Source organism: Apium graveolens, chromosome 4 (assembly GCF_009905375.1).
Source record: "Apium graveolens cultivar Ventura chromosome 4, ASM990537v1, whole genome shotgun sequence".
In the NCBI taxonomy this organism is placed as follows: domain Eukaryota; kingdom Viridiplantae; phylum Streptophyta; class Magnoliopsida; order Apiales; family Apiaceae; genus Apium; species Apium graveolens.
The window spans coordinates 3,604,765-3,629,849 of record NC_133650.1 but is presented as its reverse complement, the minus strand read 5'-3'; the positions used below and the strand labels follow the sequence as shown (position 1 = coordinate 3,629,849).

General features: G+C 35.5%; 2 protein-coding genes across 2 annotated transcripts; both read right to left on the bottom strand.

Moving 5' to 3' along the window:
• Positions 1–5,964: 5,964 nt before the first annotated feature.
• Positions 5,965–6,411, bottom strand: LOC141718194 (protein FAR1-RELATED SEQUENCE 5-like). Its single transcript, XM_074520573.1, has one exon. It carries the CDS (start codon positions 6,409–6,411, stop codon positions 5,965–5,967), a length of 447 nt encoding a protein of 148 aa, XP_074376674.1.
• Positions 6,412–7,977: 1,566 nt separating this feature from the next.
• Positions 7,978–24,764, bottom strand: LOC141716606 (PLASMODESMATA CALLOSE-BINDING PROTEIN 2-like). The gene is made up of 4 exons (XM_074518792.1): positions 24,579–24,764; positions 24,160–24,399; positions 24,008–24,041; positions 7,978–8,447 (listed from the first exon to the last, which is right to left on the bottom strand). Exons 1-4 carry the CDS (start codon positions 24,637–24,639, stop codon positions 8,195–8,197), a joined length of 588 nt encoding a protein of 195 aa, XP_074374893.1. The 5' UTR covers positions 24,640–24,764; the 3' UTR covers positions 7,978–8,194.
• Positions 24,765–25,085: the final 321 nt, after the last annotated feature.

Here is a 25,085-nt window from a genome sequence, read left to right as displayed (position 1 = left end):
GTTCCAGTGTATAACTGTATAAAAATATCGTTGCAAGGTGATCTCATATATCTAACCTTGTCTCAACGTTTTTCTGAAAATCTTTGTCATGCATAAGATAATCATTTACTAGATATAAGTTTAAAAGATGAAGTTACAAGATACTCCAATATACTTATATCTTTTCCAAATACTACTTGAACTACCACCGTTCAAGTTATAATTAGTTTCAAAAGTTCATCACACTGATGAGACTACAAGATAAGACTTGAATAGATTCAATCTTTGAAATATTTAGAAGGAAATGAAGTTATGATATACTTCATTAAGTCCCGATATATATATACACCTATATATACATACGTTTCCTGAAAACCTCTGTCATGTAAAGTATGAACAAAATTGCAATATCCAATAAATTTGGAAAGGAAAGAATTTTGGCATAAACCTGATATCTTGCTGATCAGGCAAAGATACCAATAAGTAACCTTTTCTACTAGTAGATGGATGAATCCCCCACCGATCATCACCCTGGCCACATAAGGACCTTGTGCTGGACCGCCACCCGGCCTCTTACGCGTTGATGGACTGCCACCCAGCCACTTACACTTTGATAGACCGTACCCCGGCCTGTCGCTTATGCCGACTCAATTAGATGGACTTACTTCCCGAACGTTGGGTAAGTAATCAATTCATTTATCAAAACAACAACCTTATTGCGAATATAAAATACACCACAGAGCCGGATCCCTTAGATTTTTGAGCGAGTATTCAAGTCCCCTTCAAAAAGGAAGATCTTAAATTTGAAAACGAGTTTTGGGATCCGCTCTAACCTTTAAAAATCATTTTGAAGACTCAAAAACACTTTAAAGAGTGTTTAGAGTAATGCTGATTTAATAAAGTAAATCAGTCCCGATATATTAGAAAATATCTGAATATTATTATTTAAATAATATTCCCATAAAGAATAATCTTTATACAAATAATTGAAGTAGAAGTTGTAAGACTTATATATGAAATGCGTATTAAATAACCAAAGATATACTTATACGAAAGTACTATCTTTATTTGAATAATCGAAAATAAGTTTGATTATCGAAACATTATTCTTTAATAAAATAAAGAATATTATTAAATAACAAGCGGAGTCATAATACCTCGAATGAATATTATAAATAATATTCATTAAATAAAATAACGGAGTCATACATCCTCAAATGAATATTCAATTAATAATCATTAATAATATAACTGAGTCATAAGCTCTCGAATGAATATTTGAAATAATATTCAATAATAAAATAAAGTTAAAGTTATCGAATAAACCTTATTCGATTAATAGTTTTGAAAACTATAACCATATATAGATAAAAAAATATATATTATACTCGGGAACATCGACTCCCGGTTTAGAAATATGTTCACCTTTTGATCCCCTATACTAAGGGTAAACTCAAATACCGCTTATCTCTAGCATAGGTATTATGCAACTGTAAGCATTTTAACCAACATATATATAATCCAAGAATATGAAACAGGCATGCATATATACCATATCACATGCTACAATATATCGCAAGAATTTGCTAATAACAAATATGCATTTATTGCAGGATCATGCATATACACATATACATCACAACAACAGTATAACGGGTAGAAAACTTGTCTGAGCGACTGGGGGTTACGAATGGTTCGGGACGAGTCTGGTAACCTATAAGTAACAAGTAAGTTGGAATTAAACCAAAGTCACTTGTAAATCTATACTCTAACCAACTCAGACTCTAACGCTCGTTTTGCGCTTACTGATTCTCTTAAGTCACTCGAGTACCCTCGGCTCCACCATTTTTAATAATTTAACCATTACGAGTTTTAAGGCGATTCCTTCGCGAGTGTCTTACCAACTGCCTATTACACCTTACATAAATGTTTCATACTTCAATTAGTCCTTTAAGGTCTTTATAGCATATCCATATCTATGTACAAGGAACCTTAGATAATTACCTTGTGATTTAACAATGCTTGGAACTTGATTTTTGGAAATTTCTTCTTTAAAAAAGAAGAAAACCCGAGAGCAAGCTTGGAGAAAGAGAGATTTTTTTATGTTTTTGCTTTGATTTGATTCTTTGGTTGGTTGTTTTTTGTTTTGTTTTTGGGTAATTACCTTTCTAACCTTGAGTTTGTGTGGTTATAAACCAACCACATCTCCTTCCCCCCTATGTCATGCTTATGTCATCATGTGATGTCATCCTCCCCTCTTTGTCCTCTTCTCATTGGTTGGATGACATCATCCCCTCTAATCTCTTTGATTAACTTCCTAATTGTTTGCCTAATGACCGCTGATCTGTTATACGGTTCGCTTAACTTTCGTTTTCGTTTATCGTTTGAGGGATCATACCCGGGATCTTATTACTTGGGTTTCCTTAACCTTTCTCAATACATTATAATCCTTTTATGATCCTCTCTTATAATCCTTTAATTTAAATCCTTTTTATCCTGTTACCTTATACTTAACTCTTTCCGTATCTAGTGGATTTCCGGGAAAAATCAAAGTGTTCGGAAATTGGATTCTGACGATCTTTACATACACTTATATACCACATAGAGTACTAATAATATCCCAGAAGATCAATAACAGAACCCCTACATAGTGTGGCATGAAAAGTTTTCTCATTCAGCATAATCTGCAAAATCACTATTCATAAGGGTTTCAAAAATTTCCAAAAATTGGGGTTATTACATATAGAGTAAAAGAGATCTCGATAAGCCTTTATATTTATCGAGATGTCGAGTTCTTTATATAACAAACTGGAGATCTAGATGTAAAACTCAAGTACAGAATGCAGATCAGTTAAATTTCTAAGATTATCAATCAACAAACAAATCAATCAATGATTTGAAAAGTCTACAAAAAGCAGCTTGAAGAGTACAAGATCAAAGGCCAAGATTAACTGACAGAGTAAAGTCACAGACATGCACGATTTGCAAAGATACACTAAGCCAGAAATAGAAAGTTTTAGTTAACTTAAAGTAGGGTTTAGTACATGCTATTGCATGTTGTGTAAAACTAGTGTTTACTATTCTATAAAGTAAACACTGGATGCTTTGTTTTAGTTGTAACAAATTAGATCTAGAAAATCTTGAAAACTTTCAAGAGAGAAGCTGAGTTCTTTATCAACAAAGAACCCAGAAATTTATAGCAAGATATACTTGATTTTAATATAAAATTAAGTGAGTTTTGAAAGATAGTGTGTTCATGTGCATGTTTTATTATTCCTGTAAAAACATATTATCTCTACAATTAGATTACTTTGTTCACCATCCATAACATGTTAAGAAGCTTAAAAATAATCCAAAACACATTCACCCCCTGTGTTGTATTCATTACCTAACAGTTATATCTGCCCATTTTTTGCTAAACCTTTGATGAGCTTCTATTAGCAAAAATTTTTCTTTTGCACTCCAATTATCTTTCTGTAATATGTCACCAATAGTAAATTCAGAAGATCAATGCATAAGTAACATATATGATAGCAGCTAATTCATTGATTATTGCAAGCAAATACTCCAATTTACGAAAGGCTATAGGATCGTATATATTTAGCAATGATATGTGTGTGGCATACACGTGTTTTCCGTTAATTTTTTTTACCAAATTACTTATATTTTGAAAAGGAAAAATAATTTATAATTTTTAAAAATTCCAGAAAAATGTCAAAAATCAGATTTTTTGAGAAAATAATGACTGTATTGTTTTTACCAAATTACTTCAATTTTCAACTTTTTATGAATGTTTTTAGTGCTAAAATTCCGAAAAATTCGAAGCTGTGCAAAAACCCTGGGAAAACAGGGGACCTTCCGCAATAAATCATTCCGGAAGGGAAATTAAATAATTAAGAAAAGGAGAAATAATTTATAATTTTGAAAAATTCTAGAAAAATGTCATAAATCAGAAATTTTGAGAAAATAATTACTGTAATTTTTTTTTACCAAATTACTTCAATTCTCAATTTTTTATAATTTTTTGTAGTGCTAAAATTCTAAATATTTGAAACTATCCAAAAACAAGGAAAAACTGAGGACCTTTCACAATGAATCATTGCGGAAGGGAAATTAAATATTTAAAAAAGGAAAAATATTTTATAATTTTTAAAAATTCCAGAAAAAATTTTGAAAATCAGAAATTTGGATAAAATAATTACTGTAATTTCTTAACTAAATTACTTCAATTTTCAATTTTTATAAATTTTCTAGTTCTAAAATTTTGAAAAATTTGAAGCTGTGAAAAATAGGGGAAAATAGGGGGAAATTATTAATAATTAAAAAAAAGAAAAATTATTTATAATTTTTAAAAATTCCTGAAAAAATTTCAAAAATCAAACATTTTGAGAAAATAATTACTGTAATTTGTTTTACCAAATTACTTCAATTTTCAATTTTTTATGAATTTTTCTACTGCTAAAATTCTGAAAAATTCGTAGTTGTGCAATGGAAATTAAATAATTAATAAAAATAAAATTAATTTATAATTTTAAAAATTCTAAAAAAAATGTCAAAAATCAGAAATGTTGAGATAATAATTACTGTAATTTGTCTTACCAAATTGCTTCAAATTTAAATTTTGTTAAACATGTACTTATCTAGTCTTAAAGAATTAAAACAAAATCAAAACTTAAATATAAACTAATCAACATTAGCAAAATATGTTTAAATATTACACTTCTAATTCAAATTTATTAAATATTCAATTGGCATTTTTGGACATTTTCTCCTATCATGACCAAGTAAACCACAAGCGTCGCACTTCCGCATATTGATTTTTGAAGTTGACGCATCAACACCGCTTTTATACCTTTCCGCCTTCGGTCTTCCCTTAATTTGTGACACTAGAGGATTGAATATCGGATCATGTTCTCCGTAATTGTGGAGTGACTCCTCCGTTCTTGAATTATCTTCCTCTTCCCGGAAATTTTCAATCACGTAAGACTTTCCTTTCTCAATCAAATCCATGACATAATTGTGTCGTGGTTTCGAACAACTTCCAATGGCACTCAAACTTTGAAAAGATTTACACAAAGAACTATACCTTGTTATTGTTAAATCACCAATCTCAACAAGAACGGTAGGATAATAACGTGAAAACCCCCCATTTAATGTGTTCCTTGTCCATCTCAATTTGACAAAATTTGTTGGTATTGTAGTTTTTTGTTTCTTGTCAAGATAGCGGAGGATATGTTTGTAAAGAATCCCGGAGTGTTCAAATTTTTTACTAGCACAATCAATGTTTCATCAATACGGTTAACCATCACCCCATAACTTCTTCTACAATTCTCCGGAACATTATACTTCTCAACTAAATAATAGTTTTACATGTAATTGGAACCTTTTGTATAACTCCTTACCACATAAGATACGCTTTCTCTAAGCTCTTCTTGATATTTCCGAAATATTTCTTATGTGTAAATAGACGAAACATGAATTTCCAACCAGGAATTAAATAATAATCTCTTTTGCTTGTGTTTGGTCTCATAATCGGCTTTAACCTTGTTAAGGTATTAAGTTTCCAAATCCCTTTGTGAATTCTCAAAGAATTTTTTTAACCCAGTTGAAGGTTTCACATACTCGTCAAAAAATGAATTCATAGGTTTGCTTCGTGAGGTGGTGGTCATTTTGGCGGAGAAATATTATGTTGTGTAAGTGCGAATCCATTGATCTTTTATGGCATACATCTCGTTTAGCCAAACATGTTCCTCGAGTCCATACTTATCAACCTAAACCTCCCATTTACCAACAAATTCCGTGGGTGACAACGACTTGTATAAACAACCAGTGATCCACCTTAAAATCCGGATATTGTGTGTACAAAACCGATATATTCTCGGGAAATTTACTACTTATGTGCCACGAAAATAATATATGTTTTGTATGTGGAAAAATCTCGGAAATAGAATTTCCCAACACTATATCTTGATCTGTAATGATTGTTTAGGGAGGTTTGTTCACAACGGCTTCCAACCATGTGTTCAAAACCCATTTGTACAAAGTCTCTTTCTCATTCCTCATTAGTGAAAAATTGAACAAAATATTTTGGTAGTAGTGATTGACTCCCGTAATAGGTATAAACGGCATACAATACCTATGGGTCTTATAAGTTGAGTCAAATGAAACAACATCTTCAAAATTCGAGTACGCATTCAATGATCGATCATCAACCCAAACCAAACCTCTAACTCTATTTTCTTCATCCAAAGCAACTCGATAGAAAAAAAATTCAAAACTTGTTTCTTGCAATTGTCGTAGCAAGGCCATCCCATTATTCATATCACGGGAATCAAACACCCGTCGTCTTATATCACGAATGACATTACGAACATCTTGATTTGAAAAACCAAGTTTTTCCATACCACCCCATGTTTCACCAAGAAATCTCATCACTTGAGCGGTTTCAATCCTCGATTTATTATATAACTCAATCAATGCTCGGGTCGCCGAATCAATATGTTTTACCTTTGCATGAGTTGTACTTTATTCGGAGTTACCATATCATGATCATGTTTCAATTGAACCAAAGTTATTTCCCACTTATCATTTTTAACCCTATGAAAAAGGGGAAAAATGATAGTAGAGATGTAATTCCAAGAACAAATTGTAACCTCAATTATAGAGCAAGCAAGATTGAAAAAGGGGAAAAAGGATAGTAGATGTGCATTTAATACTTCTTCGGCAATGATTTATTGCAGAAGGAGTATTAAATACTACAAGCAACCAGTGTGCCAGTGAAGCGAGAAATTTAAAAAATTTCTGGACCTTCCGTAATGAATCATTTGCGGAAGCACTAGCTTCCGCAATGATTCATTGCGGAAGTGTCTTATTCTTTTTTTTTTTTAAAAATAATTTTTTGGGAATTTGTTTGATGTGTCCCAAATTAATAGGATACTTTATAAATATATCCTAATTTATTAAAAAATTATTTATATGTCCTATAGTTAAATTTAACGTATGTATAACCACTATACATATATATATATATATTTAGGTTATGAAATTAATTTATATCTATCAAATATTACTAGAATAACTTTAATATGTGGATGTGTAGTTTAAGCATTTTGTTTAAAACATGTCTCTTCAATCTTGCTTGCTCTATAATTGAGGTTATTGTTGTTCCGCCTACAATAATTTTTTTTGAAAACTATTATTGAAAAGATCATGCAATTGTATGATGCTTTTTTAATTACTTGGTGCACTTGGTGCGCAAACATCAAAATTTACCTATATACTCTATTAATTCTATTTTTAATAAAATAATTATAATTTACTATTAGTGAAATATTGTGCAAGTAAATAAAATAACAATTTTGTGGACTTTTATTAAAATGCAACTAATAGTTGTTCTAGATATTTTTTGGTTTATGACAAATAATAATTTTATTTTAATTTAAAGCTGATATTTTATTACTAAATTATAAAAGTTAAGGATACAAATGTATTTTAGATATGTATAGTAATAAAATTTACCATGATTAACTTTAAATTAGAAAGAATGTTTGATTTGAGATATATTCGTAATTACAATTAAAAATAGGACATATTTGTAAAACATCTTTTGGAATGAGATATATTAGAAAAAAACCCTAATTTTTTTGTAGTATTTTTTTTTAAATAAGTTTTTTAAAATTAACCATATATTTGATACGACTTGTTAATATTACTAATATTTTTTATATCATTTTTATATTTTTTAAACATCAGTATTGTTTATTTTAATTTTTATTATGGTAAAATATGTGCACTAAAAAATAAAAAAAATAACAAATATAATTTTAATTTTAGAATACTTTATTGCGATGTGTTACGCTGTAGTGTTGCTTATGTTCAGCATATAACATGTGCAGACTGTAGTGCAGATACGAAATCCTGCTAACAGGTAATCTAAACTAAACTGTGAAAGCGCTACTAATTAAACTAACATCACATGGCATGAATTACACTTTCATGGAAGAGAAAAACAGTCTCCACTAGCTGCAGCATTAAAAAAATTATGAGAGAATCTAACTAGAGGAATGAGACAAGATTACAGGAACAAAAAAAACAAAAGCAAGGCTTATGTTGCCTTTTACATATATATTATTGGTCCTTCACATGCTTAATAGTTGTTTACTAGCTACACAGTCACATGAAGCCAGCTATTTCTTGCTCATCATCCAAAATGCTGCTACACTCGTGCCTCTCGTGCCCAATCTATCATCCCCCATACCAAAGGATTCCCCAAAAACACGATGCCTGTGATTATTCTACTAGTGCTCTGTTTTCCGGCAGCGCTATCGTCGGTGTTGATCCCGAATCCGGAGGGTCCTAAAGAATTAACACCCCCAAGAACACCGTTGGATGGAGTGGCCATGTAAGGGGAACCTCCTACAGGAGTCATGGTGCCAGCCGATGATTTTGGAGTGTTTGTTGGAGTGGCACTGTTGTCAATTAGAAATATAATTTGTACATTATGATATAGTATCATTGACAGCAGGGACTTTGCAGTTTATAGTCTAGCTAAATGTTGCCACGGTATTTAACAATGCAGGAGGATAAAGATGAAAGTTTTGTCACTACTCTCAAGTCTTTCTCGCTGTAGTGAAAATGTCCATACAGTACCCACGTTTATACGAGGTGGACTAACGCTATAAACGAGTCAAATTATTCGTGAGTTGTTCAACCTCATCAAGCGGAGCTGGTTAAATATTCGAATTTGATTTCATAATAATTGACCAAACTCAAGTTAGAGCTCGAGCTTTCGAAATTATTTACTGAGCCGAACTCGAACTTTAAATTACTCGGCTCGTATGATTCGCAAGCCTTATCGAACTTATAATTTTTTATTAAAAATATATTTAAATATAAATATTTATTATTTTGTTTATATTTTAATATCTATAATTGAATCGAATTCGAGCGAACCTATAATATTTCAAGTTTCTATTAGTATTTTTTGAAATCTATTCGAACTTTCGAGCCAAACTCGAGCGTATCAAATTTTTTACGAGTCGAGTTTCGAACTTGAAATTAAAAACTCGATCAAACTCGAATTTGAGTCCAAACCGGAACTATTTTAATCGAGTTTGATACGAGTCTAATAGTATTTGACCCGTCTCAACTCGATTACATCCCTAAGTTATACTCATCCTTAAAAAGAAACTGAACCATGAGTCCATTACTGTTATGGATAAAAACTTAGGGTGTATTAACTGCTGTATTTATTACTAAGGTTCGGGAGCTCGAGGCCTTTAATGGCTGCTCTCATGTTTCGTAACTTAACTCTGCTTTTACGAGATGCCTATATATCTCTGTGAATTAGAGAATCAAGCCAAAAAACATAGTTCTGATTGATGAGGTGAGTCCTTTTATATAGATGTTGAGAGTCCTTGAATTGGACTAGAGTTAGGAGACTTGTTGAACAAGTTCTCAATCCTTGGATAGACTTTGAAGTCCAAGAATAAAAGAATCAGACTCCTAGTTGGTGTAAGTGCCCTTGAGGCTATCTTTTATAGAATTATATCATTGTTAGGACTCATTTAATAAGATGGTAATCCTCCCTATTTATTAATTATGAAATTAATAAATAATTAGGGCTTTGGGCCTCATTAATTGGGCTTTGTTATTGGACCGCATCAGGTCTAATTAATTCGACATTAATTATATTTCTAGGCTAATTTTAAGCCCATATCATTTGCCCCCCAACTTTTGCGAAACCTTGCGAAGGTTTCGCAGAAGTTGAAGTTTTTACCTTTCTTGGTTATCATTTTTATCGTAAAGTGTGGAGTGACCTACACATTTACAATGATTTTCCCTTTGGGATCCATCCCTACGGGCTTTCCTAACTTTCTGGGATTTTCTGTGTACCTTCTGGTATTTTTAATGATTTTTCCTTAATTTTTAGGAATATTCTGATACTCACAGGTATTTTTCCTCAATTCTTTCAAGAAAATTTTATCAAAAAATATTTTTGAAAAATATTTTTTAATTTTCCTAATTTTTTGCCTAATTTTCCCAATTTTTTGGGAATTTTTAGCAATTTTCCTGATTTTTGGCCCATTTTCTGATTAATTAAATAATCATAAAATGGGCTCTCATGGTGCCATGCATCCTAGGCGTGGGTCACCCCCGCCTAGGAGACATGTTGCCAACAACGCCCAGGAATGTTGTCTCCTAGGCGTTGTTGGTTCCCCCATGCATCCTAGGCGTGGGTCACCCCCGCCTAGGAGACAAGTTTGGTACCACGCCTAGGAATTGTGTCCTCTAGGCGTGGTTAGGCTTCAATCCTTCCATACTTCTTAGGCGTGGGTCACCCCCTCCTAGGACACAAGTTTGGTACCACGCCTAGGAATTGTGTCATCTAGGCGTGGTTTGGTTTTAATCCCTCCATACTTCCTAGGCGTGGGTCACCCCCGCCTAGAGACAAGTTTGATACCACGTCTAGGAATTGTGTCCTCTAGGTGTGGTTTGGCTTTCAAGCCTTAGTATATCCTAGGCGTGGGTCACCCCGCCTAGAAGATAATTTCGGTACCACGCCTAGGAATTGTGTCCTCTAGGCGTGGTTTGGCTTTCAAGCCTTAATATATCCTAGGCGTGGGTCACCCCGCCTAGGAGACACCTTATGTACCACGCCTAGGAATCTTGTCTCCTAGGCATGGTTTAGTACGTAAATTTATACCCTGTGATTTTTTATAAATCTAGGGTAATTTAAACTTATGTATTTAGTAAAGAATTATTCTAGAATTTGAATTTTCAAAATTCAAAACGCCTGGGCTTCCCGCCCTTGGTGACTTTGACAGGCCCATTTCTTTTAGGCCCAATTGTCGGTGGAGTTCCTTCTTCTTGGCTATAAAAGGAGTGGAGTGTGAGTTCATTTCTCACACTGTACTTAAATCTCTCAAATAATTATCTCCTCCTACAATATTTTCTCTCCATCTTTGCCACTGCAAGGTGATTTTTGGCCTTTCCTTCCGCCATAGTTCTCGCCATTTTCTGGGTTTTTCTTGAAGATTCCGTTTGAATCTTCATCTCCTTCCTTCATCTTTAAGAGCTTTCTGGGTTTCGAGCTTTAACCAGCCATGGCGGATTCCGACTCTTCCCACTCCCAGATTCCCCAAGCTGTTCCCCGTCCATCTAGGGCCAGCCGAGGTAAAAAACTCTCTCATCCATTCTTTAGTCATTTCTCTTAGGGATCTTTTAACCGAGTTTGGCGAAGCCTTTCCTAACATGCTCCACTTAGATGCTTACAACTACCCTTCTAAATATGATTCTCAATAAGTAGGTACTATAGCTCGTTTATTTGATATTTCACACCCTTATAGGGTCGTGGCTCCAGGCCCAAACGATAGGGCCTGTTACCCAAAGCCTGGGGCCATTCGGGTCTATAAGGAAATCTTTTATGCTGGTTTTTGTCTTCCTCCACACCCCTTTATTTTTCGCCTTTTGGCTGAAGCCCGAGTCTTTCCAACCCAACTCACGCCCAATTCTCGGCGGTTCATTCACTGTTACATGGCCTAATCGCGTAAACACAATTTTGAGCCCAACATTTGTGTCTTTCATTATTTATTTAAATTTTTAAATGCTCCTGAGGGCCAAGGATGGGTCAAAATAGTTCATAGATCCTTGGCCCGTTCCTGTTTTGTTTTTGGTGCTAACCCCGACTCGTATCCAACTTGGAAGAGCGAGTGGTTTTATGTGTTTCTGGATTCCGAGGAGGGTTGGGACCATTTTTTCAGGCCAAATTTCTCAAAAAATGTAGACGGTTCTTTAAGGGACCTAAAATTGGGAATACATGAAGATGCGGCCATCAAGGCCATCACAGCTGATAACTTGCATCATTGCGCTCTCATCCGTTCAGAGGGCAATTTGCAAAATTTAAATCTAAGTGACCTGGTTCCCGAGGGTATTTCTTTCCCCTTTCTACTTCACCATTTAACTCCTTATTTCTGTCATTATTTCTTATATATCTATATCTTTTTTGCACCTAAGGTGGCTCTGGACGTGATTTTCAAGAAGAGGGAGGCCCGTGCTGCCAGGGGCTCCGCTGTTGAGACTCACCGCGACAAGCGGGTAAGGATTGGAGACGGCCCTTTAGTCACGGTTAAAGAGGCCGTTCCTACTTCTATATCCGAGACCCCTTAGCCTTGATGAGGATACTTCTCCCTTTACTGTGACTTGGGGCCTTCAGAGGAGAGACACGGTAGTGGGGAGCTCTAAGGCTGCTGCTGTTTGGTCCGAGAGCGTGGTTACACCTCGCGACAGGGCCGAGATAGTAGAGTCATCTGACGACCTACAAATCGAGCGCCTGGGTGCTCAGGCCATAGCTTCAGTAAGCTTCTTCCCTAACTCATTCTTTAACTGTTTTTACGATCTTTCCTCCGTTCTTTACACAACTTATTGTGTTTGAACATGTTTGTGCAGATGAATACCTATCTCCAAGAAGCCCTTCACAACCTGAAGGAGGTGAGAACTAGCCTGACCGTTGCCGAAAGTGATAGGGACAGGTATCTCAAGGCCTTAGAGGCCAAGTTCATTCGCTTTCGTGAAGTGGAGAAGGAATTGGCTGAGCAGAAGGAGAAGGTTCGCAGGCTGGAACTGGATGCTCAGAGGGCTCGAGCTGAGGTGATAACGGATTACAAAGCATCTTAGGACTTTCAGCATGTCCTAAATGCCGAGTATGATGCTAACTTTCCTGAGACCTTTTCTAGCTGCTGGGAGCAGATAGTGGAGGAGATTGGGAAGAAGATCCCGGAGGTGACCCTTGCTGACTACCCAGTGCCTGTTGTTCCTGGGCCAGGACCTCTTCTTGAGGATATTCCTCTCTCCCCCACTCTGACTACTTCTGCCGAGGCCACAACTTCTCCTTCTCGGGATGCTAACCCCATGGGAGACGAGCCTGTTCCCCCTTATACTGTTACTAATGGGGGAAATGATGATGATGATTTGTTTAAGGATCTAGATTAGTTTCCTTTTATTATTGGCCCATCGTGGCTTTCTATGTATTAACTTATTTGTACTTGGAACTTATTACCCTTCGGGGTTTATTTATGCTATTTCCTTTTCCATAACCTTCCCTTTAAGTTTTTTAGCACTTTCTAAGTGTTATACTTTAAGGAGGATGATTAATAACTTGAACTATTCAGTTCTAAGAGTCGTGCAACGAGCACTCTTTATAATGAAAGAATTCTTGAAGTCTTCTTCCTTTAGTGATCAAAGCATGATTTTTGCTAAAATCGCACAAAGTACTATCACAACTTAGATATCCAAAGATTGAAATAATTCCAACTCAATAATATATAGTCTGGTTTTCCAAAACCTTACATAACTTTGGTTCAACCCTTAACAATCACGAACTAAAATGCAAATCCTACCAAAATCAAAATATAAAATCCTACGCAAGCAAAGCTTCTAGGTTCTTTTGAACCTTGTTACCACTATAGTAAGTATAATCTATAGGTAGTAAACTTTCAAGTTTTGAGCGTGCCAAGTCCGGGGTATTTCTTCTCCATCCATGGTTTCCAGCTTGTAAGATCCCCTTCCCTGAACGCTCTTAATCTTGTATGGCCCTTCCCAATTTGGGGAGAGCTTTCCTTTCTGCCCTACACCAGAGGCTACTGCCTTCCTTAGGACCAAATCTCCTTACTTGAAAATTTTCTCTTTTACCCTTAGGTTGTAATAAAAGGAGGCTTTCTTCTGACATTCCACTATCTTTGCGTGCTCCGCATCTCGTACTTCATCTATTAAATCCAGGGCTAATCTTTGCCCCTCCTCATTTTCCTCAGCATTAAAAGCTTGGATTCGGGGAGATGAGTGCGATATTTCTACAGGAATAGTTGCTTCTGCCCCATATGCTAACATGAAAGGAGTTGCTCCGGTAGTGACTCTACAAGTAGTTCTGTAAGCCCAAAGTATTGGGAGTATTTCATCCATTTATTCGTGGATTTCTCAATCCTCTTCTTCAACCCATCTAGAATTATACGATTTGCTACTTCCGCTTGCCCATTGGCTTGTCGATGAGCTACAGAGGTAAACCATAATTCGATCTCATTCTCCTCACAGTACTTCCTGAACTCTTCGTTGTTGAATTGTGTTCCATTATCAGTGACCAGGATGCATGGGATTCCATATCTGCACATGATGTTTTCCACAGGAATTGTGCTACCTACTTAGTTGTGATCTTGGCTAAAGGTTTAGCTTCAATCCACTTAATAAAATAATCAATAGCTACAGTCAGGAACTTTCTTTGTGCCGTGGCCATGGGGAAAGGCCCAAGTATATCCATTCCCCACATGGTAAAGGGGATGGGAGAGTTGATGGAAGTCAGCATCTCGGGGGGTTGTCGAACAACCAGTGCATGTTTCTGACAACGATCACACTTCTTCACATATTCTTTGGCATCGACCATCATCTCTGGCCAATAAAAACCTAAACGGGTTATCTTATGAGCCAGTACCCTTCCCTCCAAGTGTTGCCCACAAATACCTTCATGTACTTCTTCGAGGGCCAAGTGTGCCTCATCAAGCCTGAGACATCTTAAGTAAGGAACTACGTAAGATCTTTTGTACAGAATCCCATCGATCAAGGAGCATCTCAGTGCTCGAACAGTCAATTTCCGTGATTCAGTCTCATCATTCGGCAACCAACCAGTTTTAATATGGGCCTTAATGGGATCTATCCATGATGTCCCCAGCCCTATAGGGGTGACGAGCTTAACATCGATGCTTCATGTTTTCAAAACGCGAAAGTATACACTCCTTGAACTTTTCTCTATCTCTGACGAAGCAAATTTAGATAATGCATATGCCTTAGCATTTTCCTCTCTTGGAATGTGCTCAACATGGCATTCATCGAATTGAGTCATCACAGCCCTTACTAGGCGAACATATTTAGCCAGTGTTTCATCTCTTGCCTCAAACTCTCCCTTGACCTGGGATACGATAAGCTTGAAATCCCCACAAACTTTCAAATTCTTGACCCTCAATGTTCCTGCTAGACCAATGCCAACTATCAGGGCTTCATACTCAGCTTCAATATTTGTGGTTGGGAAGTTTAACTTCATGGCATACTCAATCAAGAATCCATCTGGGCTTTACAAAACAAGCCCTGCTCCACTTGAATTCGTTTTTGATGCTCCATCAAAATAGAGAACCCAATATTTCTTCTCCTTAGCGCCCTTTTCATTATCATCTTTTATGTCTGTGTCTTGAGGTATAGTATCTTCCTGCCCCCCGACTTCTTGGTTGGGTATGATACATTCCACCACGAAGTCAGCCAATTCCTGGGCTTTTATTGCCATTCGTGGCTTGTACTTGATGTCGAATTTTCTCAATTCTATTGCCCATTTAATCAGCCTCCCACTAGCTTTGGGACTACGAATAATGTTTCTCAATGGTTGATTTGTCAGCACTTCAATTTTATGAGCCTGAAAGTAAGGACACAACTTCCGTGAAGTCATCACCAAGGCTAAAGCAAACTTCTCAATAGTTGAATAATTCAACTCATCTCCATGCAGAATTTTACTAACATAGTATATGGGATTCTGGACTTTAAGCTCCTCCTTAACCAATACAGCGCTCAAGGCATTTTCTGAAACGGCCAAGTATAATACAAGGTTTCATTCAGAGCTGGCTTGGCCAACAACGGGGCCTGAACCATATATTTCTTTAATCCTTCAAATGCCTCCTGGCTTTTCTTAGTCCATAAAAAATCTTTAACCTTCGTTAGGGATTTAAAGAAGGGTAAGCACTTGTCTCCGGATTTGGAGATGAAACGTCCCAGAGCTGCAACCCTTTCAGTAAGTTTCTGAACGTTCTTTATGGAACGTGGTGGTTCCATATCTAGGGCAACCTTTATTTTATCAGGATTGGCTTCAATTCCCCTCTTGGAGACCATCTGTAACATCCTGATTTTTTTTATAATTATTTTTAGTTGGATTATTTGATTTATTTATTTATTAATGTCAATGTGTTGTAATTAAATTAGTTTGTGTAAGTTTATTTTTATATTTATAATCAGAATATTGTTTTAAGAGTATTAGTTTAAAAAAAATGGTAAGGCTTTAATTAAAAAAGAGTGAGGGTTTTAATAAAAAAAAGGGAGAAAGAAGGAAGAGAAGAGTTAGGGTTTGCTAAAAAAGGATCTGCGTTACTTTGATCGGAGAAGAGAGGAGAGAGGGAGAGAGAAAGAGAAAATAAACGGAGATTTAGATGAATATCAAGAACTTTTTGGAGGGTTATGAATTTGGCGTTTGTGAAATTAGGGTTCTTGTGATTTGTGTTTCTGAAATCGTTATTAGCATCCTCGGTTACTAAGATCTCGAGGTACGGATATCTTCTTTGTTCTCTTGTTTTTCGTTTCCGTATTCTTCATTGTATACGATCTGATTTCTTGTTAAATTCATATCTGATTCGTTATCTGTTAGAATTTGTTGATTTTGGTCATTTCAGAAATGTCTTTTAATTATCAACCTTTGAAAAATCATATTAAATTAAATATTTGTTCAAATATTATGAACAATACCATTCTGGAAAGCTCTTTTCGATATCTGCAATTTGCGTTTACATTCTGCTGCTAAATTCTGTGATTTTGATATCTTAAACATCAAAATACTATTATAATCAGGGGCTGATTCTGTTCTGCAGTCCGCATTTATTTGTTTTCTGAATTCGTTACTTGTTCATTTTTTGACGAGCCTTACCATTTTGGAAAGGTCTCGGAATTTCCTACGACTTTCATGTTTCGTACTTTTTCAGTTGACTTCATCTTTATGAAGTAATTTGACATTCTTTGAAACTGATTAGATTTGAGCTTATCAATAATTAGTGGTTTGTTATGTTATTTTGTTTCGTGATGTTGGGTTATAGTGTTTTGAGGTTATTTTGATAAATTTATATATGATTTTGGAGATGTAAGATATTTGAGTGTGTGATCTTTGAGTATTTACTTTGAGTTATTTATGTTATTTGTATGACTTGGGAGTTTGTAAGACATGCGTCGCGAGTGGATAATCTCGTGCTTGGCACCTCCTATGCGGTGTACTTAAATTGTATGGGCGTGTCGCCGAAGTTGTGGGACACATATAGCCATGGCTAGTATGTGTATTATTTGGGATTTTGGGTAGCACGTGCTTATTGTCGTGCAAGCCCCTGTAAGATATTGGCTAGCATTTGCTTTGTGCAAGCCCCTGTAAGTTTTGATGACTACATATTTCTGGATTACCGAAAATGTAGGACATCCTGTAAGTGTAAGATTATCGCCCATGTTCGTATGTAAGCTATTTTATGTATTATTTTGTAAGTGTGAGAATATGTGTAAGAGTATGTGTAAGGGTATGATTTCATTTTATCATTATTCTTTCGATTATATTATTTGTGATTATTATGTATAATTGATAAGGATATGTGTAAGAGTATGATAAGTTTTGGGTGGTAAGCATTTAGTTTTGTTTTGTGAGTTGAGTATTCATTTTTTTTATATTGTCTCATTCACTATTATTATTGTGCTTCATTCAGATATTCAGTTGTGTTCTTAGCCTCGTCATCCTTTAATCTTTGTTCAATTATGCTTTATTTTATATCCGTATATGAGCCCTTCGCTCACTGCCGGTTCTTTGTTTTTCTTGTTTTCCTCCGGCAGGTATTCTCTCTTTTAAGTGGGTTGTTTAAGGGGAAGAGTGCGAGTTCCAAGACTTTGAGGAGTTTTATATTTTCTTAGATTTTCTTTAGAGTTTGTTGGTTTGGTTATAATTTGGTTGTATTTTATTTCAAGAATTGAAAGTTTTATCGGATTTTAATGGAGTTTGGATTTAAATAAGTATTATCTTGAGAAATTTTATTAGTTGGGTTCTTAAACCATCAGACCTAAAAAATTTCCGGATCCCACTCCGAAAGCACACTTTGCAGGATTTAGCATCATTTTGTGATATCTCAACACCTCAAAAGCTTCCCTCAAATGGGTTATGTGATCAGCCCTTAACAAACTCTTGACTAACATATCATCAATATAAACTTCCATAGTTTTGCCAATAAGGTCCTTGAAAATCTTATTTACCAATCTTTGATAGGTAGCTCCTGCATTCTTAAGACCAAATGCCATAACAAAATAACAAAATACACCAAAGTCAGTGATGAATGATACCTAAGGGATGTCATCTTTATGCATCTTGATCTGGTTGTATCCACTAAATCCATCTATGAAGCTCAACATATCATGACCAGCAGTAGCATCTATCAATGTATCTATCCTCGGCAACGGGAAACAATCCTTTGGGCATGCATCATTTATATCAGTGAAGTCCACGCACATTCTCCACTTTCCATTAGCCTTCTTCACCATTATAGGGTTTGATAACCATTCCGGAAACTGCATCTCTTCAATGAAACTAGCCTCTAAGAGCTTCTCAACTTCTTTCTTAATAGCTTCTTGCCTCTCTGGAGAAAAGCTTCTTTTCTTTTACTTCACAGTCTTTTAATTTGGATCCACGTTCAACTTGTGAGTGATCAGTTTCGGGTCTGTGCCCGGCATATCAGCTACCGATAATGCAAATACATCACTATTCTCTTGTAAAAACTTCACCAACTTCCCTCTAAGGGGCTCCTCTACTGATGCTCCAATGAAAGTTACTTTCTCAGGATCCTCGTGAGCCAAAGGAATCAGAACCAAGTCTTCTGCTGGCTTCCCTCTTTTCTCATCATTTTCATGGATATCCAGATCTTCAATAGGCAGAAACTACCCCCAATTCCATCAGTCCTAAAAGAGGCCACATAACAATTCCTTGTCATCTTTTGATCTCCTCTCTCTTCTCCAATCCCATTTTGGGTGGAAAACTTCATCACTGAATGGTAGGAAGAAGGGATTGACTTGAAAGCATGTATTCTCGTTCTTCCCATGATTGCGTTGTAAGTCGATCCGGCCTTTACCACTACAAAGTCCAACATCTGTGTTGCTTGTCTTGGGTCCTGACCTATGGTCATTGACAACTTGATTATCCCTTCCACGAGGCACTCCACTCCTGCGAATCCATATATCGGCATATCGGTCGGGGTTAATTGATAATCATTGTAACCCATCCTTAAAAATGTATCATGGAGCAAAATGTCCACCGAGGCACCATTATCTACAAGGACCCTTTTCACCGGGCTGTTCCCTATTATCGGTGTTATAACCAGCGGATCATCGTGAGGAAATTTCACACCCTCCAAGTCAGAATCATCAAATGCCATTGTCACTCCTGTTATAGCCCTCTTCGTGGCTTCCCCAACGATATGCATAACTTCTCAAGTGTATGCTTTCCTTGAGTTTTTGGATGAACCAGCAGCAGTTGGTCCTCCGAAAATTGTATTTATCACAGTCCCTTGGGGTCGTGGTCCTCCAAAGATTGTATTTATCACCCGTCCCCTGGGCTGGAGATTTCACCCCTGATCGTCTTCATCCTACCTATGATCATCATAATTCTTTCTTCCATTGTTATTCTTATCTCCTCCATCTCCAGTATACTTTCTCAATCTTCCTTTTCGAATGAGGAACTCTATTTCATCTTTCAATTGCCTACACTCATCGATGTCATGACCAGCATCCTTGTGAAACCTGTAATATTTGCTTTTATCCAACTTGGTAGGATCAGCCTTCAGGGGCTTCGGCCAACGAACATCTCTATCTTTCTCGATTTCCATCAAGATCTGACTTCTAGGAGCGTTCAACTTAGCATATTCAGTGAACTTTTGTTCAGGTCCTCCCTTCTTCGGGGTTGAATCATTGCTTTGCTCAGTTCTAGGATACTTGTCCTTAACAATATATTCCAGATCAGTCTTTCGTTTCTTGCCACCAGCAGGCTCGTTATTTACTACCGTCTTCCTCATGCTTTCCTTCACTTTGCTGTACTTCCCAGTCCTGTCTTGGAGCTGTAACATACTTTCACGGGGGCTCTTGGCTAATGACATCTTGAAGAACTCATCCCTAGTTCCCTGTTGTAGTGCTACATAGCTACCTTGTCATCAAGGTTTGGGACTTTCAAAGCCTCTTTAGTGAAACGATTCAGATAATTCCTCAAGGACTCTTTTGTTCCTTGCACAATGCTCATGAGGGATGCTGAACTTTTTTCATGCACTCTCCCACTGATGAATTGCTTAATAAAATGTCCTGACATGATTAGTGGGATCTCCGGTGCCATCATAAGCTTTGATGGTGGGCATCTTAAACTTCCTTGAGATATGGGCATTCATTATCTCTTCAGTAAATGTTGGAGTGGGATCGTCAGGATCTCCTAGGGGCAAAATATCACTTGGATCAGACCTTGGGATAACAACCCTTCTCTGCTGTGGACCATCCAGGTCTATGATTGGAGGAGGATTTCTCCTCCTCGGTGGTAGTGGGGGTATGGGGGCCAGGTGCGCCTCTAGATCACGCTTCAGCCTTTGAATCTCAGCCTCATGAGCCTAGATTCTCTCATGCACTTCTTGGGATTCGTCCCTCGGGTGCTCCTAGGACGCAGGCCACCATCAGGCATCGGTTCTTTGCCAGCAGGCCTCCTTCTTGAGGCCACATCATCATCCAAAGATTCAGAGTCTCTCTCAGTGTAAGGGCCAGAGAATTCTTGATCCTCCGGGATAGGAGCCAAACCACGTATATATTGGGACATCTGCCCTTGTGCTTCACTCCGATTAGCACGTCCACTTCCTCCAACCTCGGGGTAAAAGTGCATCCCATAAGGGGGATTAGTGGTCACAACAGTTGAATACTCGTACCCAACGGGTCGAGAATTCACAGGTGTATGTAACTGCTGAAATTGGGAATTCGCCCCTTGAGAAGCTGGGGGATTCGTCCCTTGTAGAGCCGGGAGATCCGTCCCTTGTGACTGATGCTCGATTGCCCCTATCGGGCTTTCTCCTTGGGTTGAGGCATAGGATGAGTGTAGGGGTATCTCCATCGTTGACGAAATCGTTTGAGTTGTCCCAGCCGGTGTTCCTTCAGGGGCGCTGTTTCCACTCCGTGTTCTCGCCATGGTTGTTGTTATGCTTTCCCACAGACAACACCGCATTTTATGGATAAAAACTTAGGGTGTATTAACTGCTGTATTTATTACTAAGGTTCGGGAGCTCGAGACCTTTAATGGCTGCTCTCATGTTTCGTAGCTTAACTCTGCTTTTACGAGATGCCTACGTATCTCTGTGAATTTGATAATTAAACCAAAAAACGTAGTTCTGATTGATGGGGTGAGTCCTTTTATATAGATGTCGAGAGTCCTTGAATTGGACTAGAGTTAGGAGAATTGTTGAACAAGTTCTCAGTCCTTGGATAGACTTTCCTAGAATAAAGGAATCAGACTCCTAGTTGGTGTAAGTGCCCTTGAGGGCTATCTTTTATAGAATTATATCATTGTTAGGACTCATTTAATGAGTTGATAATCCTCCCTATTTATCAATTACGAATTAATAAATAATCAGGGTTATGGGTCTCATTAATTAGGTTTCGTTATTGAACCGTATCAGATCTAATTAATTCCACATTAATTATATTTCTAGATTAATTTTAAGCCACATATCAATTACTAACTGAAAACCTAATGAAAGAAACATAAGCATAGATGAGTCATGTTAAATATGGATGTAAGTATGGGGTGACAATTAAATGAAATGCTTAAATCTTGCCTCATCTGAGTAAGTGTTCGATTAAGAGTTTTCGACTAGTGACATGAGTGTTCAACTAAACGAAAAACTGTTCTACAAGGGAAACGACTACATTATACAAGGGAAACGGCTACATTATGCACGTCCACAACAATCAATGTATTTCTATTAGGGCAAATCCAACGGTGATCAAAAATCCAAATTTGGGGCAGATTATCCCAAATTCCATTTCAACAGTGATGGATCACCACTGTTCACTTATCCAAATTTGGATCACTTGATTTAATATAAAATAATGGTTTTGTTATTTGTAGTTTATGTGATTTTAAATTGATTTTTGATTATTTAATTATATAATTAATAACATAATATAATTAATAGTAAACAAAATTTATTTTTAAAATAAAAATTAAAATAATGAGAAAATATAATTTCATTAAAATTTAAAATAAAAAATAAAGAGACACATATTATACTTAGAGATACATTAATTGAGAATTTGTGGAAAGAATATACTAATTCGGAAAATTAGTATGTATCAATAATATTTTGTATGTTAATTATTGGAATAGATGTCTTTTTCGTGAATTAAGTGCACAATTTTAATATTTTAATGTGTATTAATTTTTTTTGATTTAATTAATTTATGAAATGTTATATAAATTGTTAATACTGATAAAATGATAAATTTATGATAAAATTGCTTAATATGATATTTATATATTATTATATATAAAAAATAATTTGGATCAGATATTTGGATCACACTATTGGAATTGGTCAGAAATTTGGATCCGTATTTGAATCAGTTGGTCATCCAAATTTGAATTTTTGGATCACAACCGTATGAGATGGCCGTGGAACAACCCAAGATCCTCCTATTTCTTCGGTAAAGAGTAAGGTACTTCAAAATTCTTGTGGATTTAGAAAATTAAAAAAAATTCAGGGCATCGAAAAAAAGGAACAAATCTCGAGGAAATGAAAATCAATCCAATGGATACTGGGGAGCGTCCAGAATCACCCCAATATTTTTCTGACACACGGAGGACAAAGACCTGTCCTATTGTCTCGATGTGGTACAACTTTTTGACTATTAACAGAGCCCCCGATATTTATTTATTTTGTGAGAAGGGGCGCACAGCTTAGTGATTTATCGGCTGATAAACCTGTATACCCTCTATCTCATTAAATTTTATAGGAATAAAATCAATACTGAATTTAATATAAAAAAAATAATTCTTCTATCTCAATCATTTATTTACACTTTTTTTATATCTCATCAAATTTTTTATATTTCAAAACCACCAAAAATAGTTAATGGATCATATCACTTTACCATCTTTTCTCCATTTTCACACTACTTTTACCCATTATCTCTCTTTCATATATTAAAAATGAACGGAAGGAGTATAATTTAGTGTGAAAAAATAGATAAAATAATGACAACAATCAATATTTAATATATAAAGTGGATATAATAAAAAAGTAATTATTAGAATTATTTTAATATTATAAAATTTTACTATTTTTACTAATTTTTTAAATATATAAAATTAAATTAGAAATTAAAAAGAAAAATTTATAAAAATGGAGCCACGGAGTAACTATTTACGGCAAAGTAAAACTAGCCGCGGTTTAGTTTATTTGAAACATAGGAGGAACAATAAAATTGAAATTTTTCGATAAATTTAGTAGGTACTCCGTGTACTTGTAAAATATATAAGTGAACTTTATGATTACAACAATTAGTTAAAATTTGTAATTATATTGCTCTCAAGTTTATATATTTCTATACTTATCAAAAATAATAAAATTTATACAAAATTTCTATTATGTACCAATATACACATGAACATGATAGAAGCAGAAACTGACAAATTTAGAGCATCTTAATTGCTTTCTTTTTTTAATAGTGATGGACCCCAGTAACTCTATCAATAAAATTATAAGTTTCTACACTTATATTCTTTCACTACAATTATTATATATTTAAATATTGAATTTTTAACTCATTTTATAAAAAATTATTGATTGGTACCAATATCTTAACTACTTTTTTTTTTTTTTGCTTATAAAATTATATTTTTTCTTAATATTCTTGTCAAAATCATACAAATAAAATTCAAACCAAGGGAGAGAGTAATAAAATACATTTGCAAGTGAAGTACAATTAGCAGCAGCACTGTAGGAGGAACACAACATAATAATGCAAGTAACTCCAAATAGATTCATCTTTGATTGTGGGTTAAAAAACAGACTAAACAAGAGGGAACATGAAAAACAGAGAGGTGTGCTATACATATTAGGCTTTGCATAAGGATTGTGTTTGTGAGGGTGGATTTTTGTGTGTAATAGTATTAACAGTGTACAAAAGTTACCTTGCACTGGAGGGATAAACGCAGCCAGCAACGCCTGTAAATTTGAAATGGATGTGGATATGATAAAATGATGATGATAATAATTAATTAATTAATAAATAATAAGCAATAAGCCAATAATCTGTTGAAACTAGAAATTAGGGAAGACTGACTTGGGTCAGAAGTGGAAATAATAGCAACACCAGCAAAATCACAAGAACCAGAAGCTTGGGCTTTTCTCTGGAAATAACTGTTAACAGCATAGTTGCAGTGTGCAGGGACTGTGTCTGGATTGTAACAAGCTCCCTTTTGATGAATTTGTGTGCAATCAGCTCCGCTCCCACATGCATAGTCTATCGATTTTTGAAGCACTGTCTCATTTAATCCTGGCTTGCATACACACCATGTTGCACCTACCAACCCCCCCACAATATTAACCATCTTACTCGAGTATTTTAAATATATAATTTCTAATCATCTTCTTCTTTTTACTTCTCACAAGAAGAATATATAGTTAGATTGTAAAGAATGCAAGATCTAAAGAGTGAGAATAAAGCTGAAGAAGATGAAAGTAGGTAAGAGTAAAGCTTACTTGAATGTCCAACAGCCATGGCAAACATAAGACCTATTAAAGTAGCCAACTTTTGAGCCATTGATTAACTTGGATTTCAGAACTAGCTTGAGAGAGAGAGATATATATGTCTGTGTATTGATGTATATATTTATATACTCTAAGAAGTTGCAGTGAAAAATAGCAAAAACATACGGAGGGATAGCATGCTCAAATAAATAAATAAATAAAGGGCCATGATATTTGATTGTTGGACACCCTATTCTTGCTTTTATCATAATAGTCTTAATATCGCACACCTCGATTCATTCTTGCACAACATATTCTTGTTTTTTACCATAATAATCCTAATATTTTTCCCTTTGAATAATTTTCAATATCTAATTATATTTTATGTTTAAGTTTCATAAAATAAATTAATTTTAATCGAAAAACTCATTTAAAGGTTCCCACTATTTCAATATTTTTCTTGTTAAATAATTTTTTTAAGTGAAATTTAAGTCGATCAATCCTATCTTATTCACCTAT

Excerpts from the sequence above, each read along its gene's own strand:
- LOC141716606 (XM_074518792.1), bottom strand. The coding sequence starts at position 24,639 with ATGGCTCAAAAGTTGGCTACTTTAATAGGTCTTATGTTTGCCATGGCT. Across the intron at positions 24,042-24,159 it reads TATTTCCACTTCTGACCCAA|GCGTTGCTGGCTGCGTTTAT; the intron begins GTCAGTCTTCCC and ends TCAAATTTACAG. Across the intron at positions 8,448-24,007 it reads GTTTATCCCTCCAGTGCAAG|TGCCACTCCAACAAACACTC; the intron begins GTAACTTTTGTA and ends AATTGACAACAG.
- LOC141718194 (XM_074520573.1), bottom strand. The coding sequence starts at position 6,411 with ATGAGATTTCTTGGTGAAACATGGGGTGGTATGGAAAAACTTGGTTTT.